At 42.5% G+C, this 12,458-nt stretch overlaps 1 protein-coding gene across 1 annotated transcript in view; it reads left to right on the top strand.

Annotated features, from left to right (window-relative positions):
- The first annotated feature begins 768 nt into the window (after positions 1-768).
- The window catches only part of SPTLC1 (serine palmitoyltransferase long chain base subunit 1), a 37,914-nt gene continuing 26,224 nt past the window's right edge, over positions 769-12,458 (top strand). Inside the window, 4 exon segments of the mRNA XM_061456368.1 lie at positions 769-846; positions 3,844-3,921; positions 3,923-3,952; positions 12,167-12,261. Coding sequence (XP_061312352.1) covers positions 784-846; positions 3,844-3,921; positions 3,923-3,952; positions 12,167-12,261 — 266 coding nt within the window. The 5' untranslated portion in view covers positions 769-783.

Here is a 12,458-nt window from a genome sequence, read left to right as displayed (position 1 = left end):
ATTTACTCATTATTTCCACTACACTTTGGTTTTGCTTTTGCCATTTAATTCATTGGCTAAGTATCTGAACAACTCTTTCTTACAGCAATGAAGTCACTGCTTATGGGCACAGGGCAGCAACTGTACTAGAGACAGCAGAGGTATCGAAGAACAGGAACTGCCCTTGGCAGCTCCACCCTGGGGCAGCATGGGGCCCAAGGAGCCTATGGGTGTAGAGAAAGTGATGCCAAGATTACATCAGCACATCCAACAAACAGGACTGGAGTGCAATTACTCGAAAGGAAGTTGTAGTGAGGTGGCAGTTGGTCTCTTCTCAAAAAAAAACAAGCAATAGGACAAGAGGTAATGGGCTCAAACTGTTCTAGGGGAAATTTAGATTGGAGAGAGGGTGAACAGGCATTGGAATGGGCAGCCCAGGGAAATGGTGGAAACTCCATCCCTCGTAGTGTTGAAAAACCAGTGTAGGCGAGTCCCTTAGTGACATGGTTTAGTGGTGAACTTGGTACTCTTGGGTAAAGGTTGCACTTGATCCTCCTCTGTGGTGCCAGTTCGCCACCCACCACCGCGGGCCGCCGACAGGGCCGTAAAAGCACCAGGCCCGGACCCAGCTCCGCTCTCGGACCCTTCCCGGAAGGTCCGCTTCCGGGCCCTTCCGCCGCCTGCCCCGCCACGCCGGAGGGGGCGCTCTCCCGCGGCCATGGCCCTGCCTCTCCGCCCCTGAAGCCGGTGTACGGCAGTGGCGACGCTCGGTCGGGGGAGGAGGCGGAAGTGGGAATCGCGGCGATGGCGGCAGCTGGCATGGGGCAGCAGTGGGTGTTAGTGGAGATGGTGCAGGCCTTCTACGAGGTGCGGCCTGGGGAGCGGGACCGAGGTGCTGTCCGAGCGGCGGTGCGGGCGGCTGGGGCGGCCGAGGCGGCCGAGGCGGCCGAGGCGGCTGAGGCGGCCGGGGCGGCCGAGGCGGCCGAGGCGGCCGGGGCAGGGGGTCCCCGGCTCAGGAAGTTGGCAGGCACTCGCCGCCGAGATAGGATGGAGTGAAGGTGGTGTCGCCGCCGCCTCCCGGAGGACGGGGCCCTCAGTCGCCCAGTGGCTGCCGGAGCTTGGGCGATTCGTGTGAGGGCGCCCTGTCCCTGGGCCGCTGGTTTCGGGTGCTGGGAGCAGGATGTAGAGCCGGACCAGCCGCGGGGCCGGTAACCGGTGGGGCTGGCGCTGTGTTGGGTGGAGGCACTCAGGGTGGTGCCGTCCCTCGCTGCACTGAGCCGGGATCTGGCTGGGCATCACTGCCGCGTCTGTAGGGCTTCACGGGCAAAATAGTGAATATGTATGTGTGCAGCGTGCTTGTATATTGAAAAAAAAAAAAAAGATGTTTTTCTCGTTTGTAGAGCTACATTTAAGGTGTATACCACAGCATTAAGCCTTAATAAGATTCACTGTGAATATAATAAGATCAGGGTTTGTGACTTTTAAGTGTTATTTAGAAAAGTAAGAAACAACTTTTAAATGTTTGTGCTTAGGTTGTCTGCTGGAGGGGATCACCATGGCATGTTTCATAGAATCATAGAGTGGTTTGGGTTGGAAGGGAACTTACAGGTCATATAGTTCCACAGCCCTGGCATGGGCAGGGACATCTTCCACTAGACCAGGGTGCTCAATGACCCATCCAGCCTGGCCTTGAACACTGCCAGGGATGAGGCAGCCTCAGCTTCCCTGGGCAACCTGTTCCAGTGCCTCACCACCCTCACAGTGAAGGAAAAAATAAGTTTGTATCCAGGCTTTGTTTCATGACATTAAAAATTTTGTCCTGGTGATAGACTGTGTTCTTATATAAAGTCTGCTTCCCTCCTTTCCTTTGGCAAAGGTTGATACATTTTAAATAATTTATACTGCAGTTTGCAGTACAAACATAGAAGTGCTTAGCATAGTCTAAACTGCTGAATTCAGAAAAACCGTAGACACTGAAAAGCATGGGCAGGTAGTTTGTGTGGACTTCTACTGCTACTATACTGTTTGTTCTTTAGATGCCATGGTATGTGTCAGGTTGGACAGAGCCTTGGGCAATACGGTGTAGTGTGAGGCATCCCTGCCCATGGCAGGGGGTTGGAATTAAATGATAGAATCATAGAATAGTTAGGGTTGGAAAGGACCTTCATCTATTTCCAGATGAAGGATCATCTAGTTCCAACCCCCCTGCCACGGGCAGGGACACCTCACACTAAACCATATCACCCAAGGCCTCGTCCAACCTGGTCTTGAGCACTGCCAGGGATGGAGCATTTACCACTCCTTTGGGTAACCTGTTCCAGTGCCTCACCACCCTCAGAGTAAAGAATTTCCTCCTTATATCCAGTCTAAACTTCCCCTGTTTAAGTTTGAATCCATTACCCTTTGTCCTATCACTACAGTCCCTAATGAAGAGTCCCTCCCCAGCATCCTTATAGGCCCCCTTCAAATACTTGGAAGGCTGCTCTGAGGTCTCCACGCAGCCTTCTCTTCTCTAGGCTGAACAGCTCCAACTTTCTCAGCCTATCTTCACACGGGAGATGCTCCAGTCCCCTGGTCAGCCTCGTGGCCCTTATCCCAACTTGTTCCAACAGTTCCATATCCTTTTTCTTTTGAGGACACCAGAACTGTACACAGTACTCCAAGTGAGGTCTCACAAGAGCAGAGTAGAGGGTCAGGATCACCTCCTTCGACCTGCTGGTCACGCTCCTTTTGATCTTAAGGTCCTTTCCAACCCAAACCATTCTATGATACTATGTTTATATATGTCTATTGTTAATATGCTTGGTGAGCTGAAATGTACTCTGCAAATGGTAATATTTTTGTAATTTTGTTTTTATTTTTTTAGTTTGATATGTCATAGAACTGGTTTCAAAATCTTGTGTTCAATTTCCCTTAGTTTTTGGATGTGTGGTTCATTCCACTTCCTTTGTTGGCAGGTCAGATCCTACCTGAGAATGCTGGTGAGTGGGAGCTCTTCCCTTGAGTTGAAGAGGAAGTACACTAGTGTGTGTGCGTTTTAAGTTTTTTAAAAGTAGTAGATATCCGAAGTGTAGGCAGGAGCTTTTCTGAGATGGAATAACTTAACCCATCATTAAAATTATGTGGCAAGTGCTGATGCTGTAATTCCACATTTACTTCAAATGAGCTGTGCTGCCAGAGGAAACTGACTTTCCTACCTCCAAGCACCTAAAGAGGCTGACTTTAAGTTGGATCAGCTCTCTGTTCTGGTTTGCTGTATATATTCCTCAATCTTGTGTCCATGCAGAGGGTAAATGACACAGAAGTAAAACTGCTTCTGGTGACTGGGTTGGGTTATGCCTGTTCAAAGTGCCTGTGAAACAGGCCATGGACAGCCCATAGACCAAAATGGGCTATGCAGACAGGATTAGGTTTCTTTGAAAATAATTATAGCTCTGCAGCTGGTGGACTATGAGTTGTAAAAATGTAGGCTTGAAGTGAGTGTATATAGATGACACACACCTTCAAGCTCTTCAGGAGACTTCTGCTTGTTGTGAAAGCTTTCTGCTTTCACAGATACTTGTGCAAACCGTACTGCCTTTATTCCCAGTATTCAGTTGTGTGCATGTGTGGAACTGAAGCCACTTGTCAATTTAGTGTGCCTTGTTTATTAGCAACAGAATAAATCCATTGAAACTCAACAGCTACAAGTACTAGTTGCAAGGCAGTCCATTTTCATATAGCTTTTGCTGGTTTAGAAATACATATCAGTTGATCACCTTTGTTTTTTTTCTGAGTCGTCTAGTAGAGACAAAACTGTTGCATAGTGTCACACTGATTCAGATAGAATTCTGTGTAGACTTATTTTTGTGCTTTTATTTTCAGGCTCCTACTTACCATCTCATTTTAGAAGGAATTCTGATTCTATGGATAATCAGACTTCTTTTCTCCAAGACATACAAGCCTTCAAGAGCGATCTGATTTAACACCTAAGGTATAAATACTTTTCCTAGAGAAATATTTTATAGCTGTCAATACATTTGGTTGTTGAACCCCTCCTGCATCACAAAATGTGATTTCTTTTTCTTAGGATTTCAAAGGATAAGCTTGCTTTGTACTAAGAAACTACTTATTGCTTAAACACTTCAGTTCATGCTTTTAAAGTGGGACTATGTTTGAGAGTCTGAGAAATACAAAAGAACTGATGTGAACGTAACTGCTAAGCTGTGAAAAACTGACATTAGTTCTTCTTAATGAATGGCTTTGTTTAAAAATGAAAGCTATACTAAAAAAATCCCCCACCAAATAAAATGAACTGAAAGAGTGTAGAGAGCAGGAAAATGATCAGTCTACACACATGGTATCTGTGAGTAACAAAACTGAGAATTTGAAGTGTTAAGTGGGTTCCAAAACATTTTTCATTTATTAGCAATTTTCTTCTTTTGCAATGCCGTTGACTGACATTTCTTCCTGACTTCTGGCTGGAGACTATCAGGAAAGAATAGAGTTTGGTTTGGAGATCTCCCTGGACTATTTTGTCAGAGACATTGTCTGTAATTGTGCACGCTGTATAATGTCAGAGGATGCCATTGGATATATTTAAAGTATTATAGGATGAAGTCTCTGAATGTGAAAATAAAAAGGACATGAGCAGGGACATGCTTATTTTTCTCAGCCAAAGAGGAAGATGGAAGCAGTGTTTTCCATAGGAGGAGCTCTATTTGGAAGAGCCTGTCTTGTCTACAGGTAGTTTATTGAAAGTAACCATAAATACAACACCAAAGTGAAAGCGTGAATAAGACTTTTACAGTTCGTGGACTTAAGCAGACTGACACATTAGAGGTTTTGGAGTGATCCCACCTCTTACTCTGTAGTGTAGGTGATAGCTGGGAAAAGAGTTAATTTATTTTGTGTAGAGAAATAGCTGTGTGGGGAATTAAAAAACCCCAAAACTACAACCAAACAACAACAAAAAGAAAAACATGACAAAACAACTAACCTGAATCTTCACTAAAAATTTACAGATAGCTGATACTGGTCTGTGTTGTGGGTTAATCCCAAGTAGGCAGCTAATCGCCGTTCAGCTGCTTGCGCACTGTCTCTTCCACACCCATGGGACAGGAAGAGAGGAGAGGAAGAGTAAAGGCAAAAAAAGTTGTGAGTGAAGATAAGATTGTTCAATAAGCAAAGGGGAAATGGGAGAAGAGAGAAAGAAGACAAGTGATGCTAAAGCAATTGCTCACCATATCCCATGGGTGTACCAATACCCAGCCAGTTCCTGAGCAAAAGATGTCTAACTTCCCTAAACCTCCTCTTTTCCCTTTTATTGCTGAGCATGAGATGGTATGGTATGGAATATCTGTTTGGTTAGTTTGGGTCATCTGCCTAGTTGTGTCCCCTCCCAACCTCTTATGCACCCCCCAGTCTATTCACTGTGGGGGCAGAGTGAGACACAGAAGATCTTAACACTGTGCACTGTTCAGCATGTTATCTACATTAGCATGTTATCAGGATTGTTTTGGTCACAGACCTGAAACACAGTGCTACATGAGCTGCTAATTAAAAAAAAAAAAAAAAGTAACGCCATCCCAGCCAAACGCAGTACAGGCTGTTTCATACTGTATGGTATGCCACACAGCCAGGCTTCTGCGTGTGTGTTGAGCTGCGTGTAGTAACATGCCAGTTGTTCAGCAAGGAGGCTGCTGATTTGCCTTCTGGTTGGTTCTTGTTTGATTCATGCTGTGTTGTTCAGTCTTTGGCGCAGCAGAAAGGAATTCTAGGTTGCTCTGATACAGGCACTGGAGATAGGCCAGCTCAGGAGGTGGAGCTCAGGTTACCTTTATGTCAGCCACTTGTGTAATGATACTTTGATATCAGCATAATAAATACTACAGAGGAATACCACTAGTGCACAGACATTTTAATATGGTATGTCATGCCTAGTCTGTCCTGGGGAAGCATAGGTAGATGATACATTGTGCAACCTAGTGTACTTAGGAGTCATACTTCTAAAATAGTGAAGAAATCTGCCCCAAAGGTGGCTTCTGGGTTTAGTCAAACATGTAGCAAGAGAACTATGAAATCTAGTACAGGAATCAGCTTTTAACTGACTGTGTCATCCCTTAACAACAGTGTTTGTAGGTAGTCCTACTGGTTCTTTTCCAAAGTAATGAAATCTGCCAAATCATTAACTAAAAACATGTCTGTAAGTTCCTGATGGTTGGGATTTTGGGAAGTACAGGTAAGTCTGTGGCCAGACAAGGTGCTGGACATAGAAGTTCCTGTGGGCTTTTAGCCCAAAATAAAATCTATAGGCAAGTGGCAAAGTGCCACTGAGGACTGGAGCAGGCTCTGGGTAATTGCATGACATCATGTAGCTACAAGCTCATTCTCCAGCCAACAACCATTTGTCTGAAAGGAGAGTGCCCTTCCAATGTATATGTCTTTCACTCTGTATATAGTAAATGTTACTGAGCTTTTATCTCAAAATAGCTGAAGTCCTACTAGGAGCCATGTTTTAACCATTTGTAGGTGGGAGGAATAGTTGTTGTCTTTGGTTTTAGAATTTTCACTGCAGAGTAGCATGAGAACTATTTTATTAGAGTGGTATTAGGAGGATGGAAAGTTCCTGTCAGAGACAAATGTTTGATTCGGGGCTAAGAAATACTGTAGGTGACAATTGTTTTCTCTTGCAGGAGCAGCATTCAGATTGATCTGATGTTGTTCTGCAGGGATGAGCAGGTGTAGTCTGTTCTTGCAAAGGTTTTCAGTTATTTTGAGCAAAGACTCCCTATGTAGGTGAAGATTCTCTTAAGTATGAGCATAGTTTGAAAACTCAAGCCACAGTTTGGGCCTATTTATGCCATGCTGATACATGATTCTGTAAATACCATGAAATTAAAGACCCGTTATTTGAGGACCAGCAGATAAAAAAAAATGCTAACTTCTGGATCATGAAATACATGCATGCATGACATGACAGTGGTTGAAAACACTAGTGCTAGCTAAGAACTGTTTTCATGAATATAATTGCTACCTTTTCTTAAAAACCATGGTCAACAAAGCAATTGATTTTAGTAATTCAGGTTAGATGTGTTTATACCCAAATATTTCTCTTATCAAAGGTATCTGGTGTTTAAAAAGTACAAACCACAAAAAATGAAATACAACCACCCAAATTCATTTTATTTAAATGTATACATGTGTGTATATTTAGCTAAACACATTATTTATATGTATGCACAAATGTATTAAGTGTGTTATAAAAGGTACATATAAACATTTTATATCTCATATGTCCCAGAGTATTGTCTATTAATACAATTTGGTGGCTATTTAGGAGAAAAAGATTAAAATGCTGTCACAAATGTGGAGTTGCTGTACAAAAAGCCTGCTTCTGCTCTGGCCCTTTGGTCAAAGGGAGATGGTCACATTTACCCTGACAAGTCAGCAGGACAGGCCAGTCTGCTGAGATATTTGGTGACTAAAAGGGGTGTGGACTGTCACATCTGCAGCGTGGATGGCAGTTTTAGGTTGAGATGAGTACTCATTTTAATCACCAATATCTCCAATCCCCCACCATAATGAAAGAACTTCTGTCACAGAAGCTTTTGGTAGACGACTGTCCTAAGTACTTGTGGAAAGAGCCAAGGCATAGAATCATAGAATAGTTAGGGTTGGAAAGGACCTTAAGATCATCTAATCCAACCCCCCTGCCATGGGCAGGGACACCTCACACTAAACCATATCACCCAAGGCCTCGTCCAACCTGGTCTTGAACACTGCCAGGGATGGAGCATTCACAGCCTCCCTGGGCAACCTATTCCAGTGCCTCACCACCCTAACAGGAAAGAATTTCCTCCTTATACCCAATCTAAACTTCCCTGTTTAAGTTTGAACCCGTTACCCCTTGTCCTATCACTACAGTCCCTAGTGAAGAGTCCCTCCCCAGCATCCTTGTAGGCCCCCTTCAGATACTGGAAGGCTGCTATGAAGTCTCTACGCAGCCTTCTCTTCTCCAGGCTGAATAGACCCAGCTTTCTCAGCCTGTCTTCATATGGGAGGTGCTCCAGTCCCCTGATCATCCTCGTGGCCCTCCTCTGGACTTGTTCCAACAGTTCCATGTCCTTTTTCTGTTGAGGACACCAGAACTGCACACAATACTCCAGGTGAGGTCTCACCAGAGCAGAGTAGAGGGGCAGGATCACGTCCTTGGACCTACTGGTCACGCTCCTTTTGATGCAGCCCAGGATACGGTTGGCTTTCTGGGCTGCAAGCGCATACTGCCTGCTCATGTTCATTTTCTCATAAACCAACACCCCCAAGTCTTTCTCCGCAGGGCTGCTCTCAATCTCTTCTCTGCCCAACCTGTAGCTGTGCTTGGGATTGCCCCAACCCAGGTGTAGGACCTTGCACTTGGCATGGTTAAACTTCATGAGGTTGGCATCAGCCCACTTCACAAGCATGTCAGGGTCCCTCTGGATGGCATTCCTACCCTCCAGTGTATCAACTGAACCACACAGCTTGGTGTCATCGGCAAACTTGCTGAGGGCGCACTCAATCCCACTGTCCATGTCGGCGATGAAGATGTTAAACAAGACCGGTCCCAACACTGATCCCTGTGGGACTCAACTTGTTACTGGTCTCCAGCAGGACATTGAGCCATTGACCACAACTCTTTGCGTGTGGCCATCCAGCCAGTTCTTTATCCACCGAGTGGTCCAACCATCAAATTGATGTCTCTCCAATTTAGAGACAAGGATGTCGTGTGGGACAGTGTCGAAGGCTTTACACAAGTCCAGGTAGATGACATCAACTGCTCTACCCCTGTCCATCAGTTCTGTAGCCCCATCATAGAAGGCCACCAAATTGGTCAGGCAGGATTTCCCCTTAGTGAAGCCATGCTGGCTGTCACCAAGCACCTTGTTGTTTGTCATGTGCCTTAGCATGCCTTCCAGGAGAATCTGCTCCATGAACATGCAGTTGTTTGTTGTTTTTATTCCTACATCTGTCGTAAAGCAAAATGCTAAGTAATGGATGAGAATGAACGTGATCTAGAATTAGTGATACAGCATTGTTTGAAGCAAGGATTAGTCTTCTGTATTTTTGTGTTGAGAAAAATAAAATCAGGATACTGCCGCATCTCATCTGTGGTTTGTCACCTATGCAGTTAGTGTGCTGCAGACATTTCAAAGGGCAAATTGGAAACTTCTTGCAACTTAATATAACTGGGGAAGCGAAGTACTAATTATGAATTGCTCATTGTCTTCATGTTCACAGATTTTGACTGCAGTTGTACTATGCTAATTTATTTTAGTTACAGTGTCCTATAAATACTGTTTTTCTTTCTGCTAGATTCCACACAGAAAGATTTTAATTGAATTTGTGTGTCAGTTCCTAAGCTGCTTGGTGATATTTCTTTTTACTCTTAGTTCAAAAAATTAGATTTAAATGAGAAATCTAAGTATGTGCTTGCAGAGCTTCAGTTCTGCCTTCTCTGAAGAGAAGAATAGGTATATTATGTTGAATGCTTTGCCTTTGAACCATGTGGTATAAAAGCTGCTCAAATATTATTTGCCTTCAAGTCCTAAATAGAAGAAACACTATGCTTGTAAGTCCTTTCCCTTTAGGCATTTGATGTCATTTAATGCCTTTCTTATGTCCTTTCAGAACTGACAGGCTGCACCACTTCTCACCTGATTTGCTCTGCTTCCTTACTAAAAAGCCAGCAACAACCAAAACAACCAACCAACAAAAAACCTCAGCATCCTCCCAAAAAATCAGCCAAACAAACAAAAACCCCAAGGCTCCCCAAACCAACAAAACCCCAAACTCTGAGCTCTAAAATGAACACAAAACTGCTGATAACAAGCTACACCATACATCAGGACTTTAGGGCCTTTTGACACCAGCTGTTACACGAGCAGAGTGAAGGCTGCATGAGCATACATACATCCTGCTTTCTGTTTTTTCAGAAGTCTCTTTGAACCCTTGTGAAGAGGGCTAAGCTGCTGCTGGGCAACTGTAATTCAAGATATGGTTTCCTGGTAGCATCAGCCAGTCGAGGTTGGGACTACTTTGCTGTAGGACCTAGTTCAGCTATATATCCATTCTGCTTTTCCTGAGTTAGTTTTCATCTGGTTAATTTTTCTGAGGAAGGTTATTGTCTGCTTTTGTAACTACCAATACCTAAACAAGGAACAGAAGTGTGTTTGTGGTTGAGAGCACTGTACTGTAGCAGCTGCTGGTTTGCAGTGCTGTGAGTCAGCACATTTGGTTTTAAATTGTCTGTGGTATTTTTTTCCAAATAGCAGTACAGTATAAAAATGCACCCTAGTACCTGTTCTGAGATGAGGATGGAACTGCCACTCTGTGTTGGATTAATGGAGTTCAGCATACAGGGTTGTGGTTCTAACTCTGAGATTAACCTGAACTTGGATAATGCTTTTGCACCATTTTGGTACTGTTTTCACATGTTAATTGTCATAGGTTATATCATCTGGTAGCCTTCTCCCTTAGGGTTCTTGAGGTATTTGCTGGGTCATGTCAAACACTAGGTCTGAAAAGAGAATGTAGTAATTAATAATAGTTGATAGTATTTATTACTGGTTTATTCTCTGGTGCTGAGTTACCTATTTGGATTTTTTTTTTTTTTAATTGAAGCATTAAATTCTGCTGCCATGCTTTGGGTAGCTCTAGTACAGGGTGAATTAATAAACCCCCCTACTTTAATGCTTTCCTTAATTTGTGGTACAGCATTTCAGTGCATACATAGCTGTGTGCAAGGCTCCAAATGGGGTCTGTGCTATGGTGATTAAAGAAACTAAGCACTTTTTCTAACATAAATGTAGCCACTTCAAAATATTGAGTATATTCAGTTCTGTTGCACATATTAATGGCATTTTATTTCCTTTAAAACCTATGCCACATGGGTTACATTTCAGTAAGAAATCTAACATAGGGAAGTTAAATAAAAAGGTATTTAAACTACATCTGCAAAATATTAGAAACACAAGTGACTATGCTCACATAAGAAGGATCTTTTCTGAAATAGACAGCTATTAAAATTTCCATTTGAGTTTTGAAATAGACCCTTGTGGAGCTCCTGGAATATTAATTAGTATTCTGGAATTACCTAGGAACGAAGTTATTCATTAGTTTAGTGAAAGGAAACTGATGAAAATGCAGGAGACTGTGTTGTATGTAGTTTCTTTTTGGTTGTATCTTAATTTGGTTTTGTTTGTCAGAGGCTTTGAAAATTGTATTTTAAATAAAGGAAAAATACTGCTGTGGTGTTTTTGAAAATTCATTTCAGAATTTATATTTTAATATTGAAATAATTAGCCTTATATTCTACTGCTTTTGTACATAATAGAGAAACATAAACCATTTGTAGTTATATCATTCAAAGTTAGTGTGTCTACAAATATGTTAGCAGGTGTGTTTTGCTGTGCTAGTAAATAATGCTTCAGGAAAGTTCTGCTTTCATGGTATGAAGGATGATTCTGGTGATTTGCCTGAGTGGTTCCTAATATATGTGAAACTAATCTAACGCACCTGTTATGCTGGTCTACTGCATGTCCTTTGGAAAATGAGTCTAACTGAGGTTTTTCAAATAGTTAAAGCACTTTAAAAATAAATGTGCATTCAGTATTCCTCCATGGTTAGGAGGAGGGCATGTGGTTTAGAAGCTCTTACTGCCATTTCTTGATCATTTGACAGTTTTTCTGCACTGTGTCCTGCTCACGTATGTGTTACTTTGCTAAGTATTTTAATGCCACACTTGCTTTAAACAGCACTGTCAAAGACTTGAGAATATAAAGTGAAGCCATTTATATTCACTTATTATGTACTTTGTATTCAGTTACATAAACTTTAGAGGAGATTTGTAATAATAGATTGAATGATACAGTATTGATTAAAATTTGGCAGGGATACCAAGTTAGTATATCTTCTCTTGATTATAATATGATGAGATCTTTAATGCACAGGCACAGCTGGGCTATCTTTCTTTATATTTCCCTCCTTTTGAAGAATTTGGAGCCCCTCAGCTGAACGTATTGAGATAGTATCAATTCTTAGTATCTCAGAAAGGTGACACATATTAGGATACATAATTTCTGATACAACTATTACCAGCTGTTTATTAGTGCATGATGTCTCTTCTAATGGGAATCTTTCTGAGAAGTATTCCTTTTCTCCTGCTCAGGAAAAAGAAGAGTTGATTGAAGAATGGCAGCCAGAGCCTCTTGTACCTCCTGTGCCAAAAGATCACCCAGCTCTCAACTACAACATTGTTTCAGGGTAAATGTAACCAAAATAAATTCTGGGTTTTATTTTAACTCGGATACGTAACGTCCATATTTTTAAGCATATTTCTTAGTAAGCATTTCCATATTTTTAAATCCTTTCATAAATGAGCTTCATTTTTAGATAGCAGAATGAATTTGCCACTGAAGAGGTGCTTGCTTTTGCAACATTATCAAGACTATCTTATTAAG

The sequence above is a fragment of the Pezoporus flaviventris genome, unplaced genomic scaffold, assembly GCF_033815535.1.
Source record: "Pezoporus flaviventris isolate CSIRO_AGI_PZ_B2104156 unplaced genomic scaffold, CSIRO_AGI_Pfla_v1 ptg000022l, whole genome shotgun sequence".
Classification (NCBI taxonomy): domain Eukaryota; kingdom Metazoa; phylum Chordata; class Aves; order Psittaciformes; family Psittacidae; genus Pezoporus; species Pezoporus flaviventris.
This window is presented reverse-complemented; position numbering and strand designations above follow the sequence as displayed.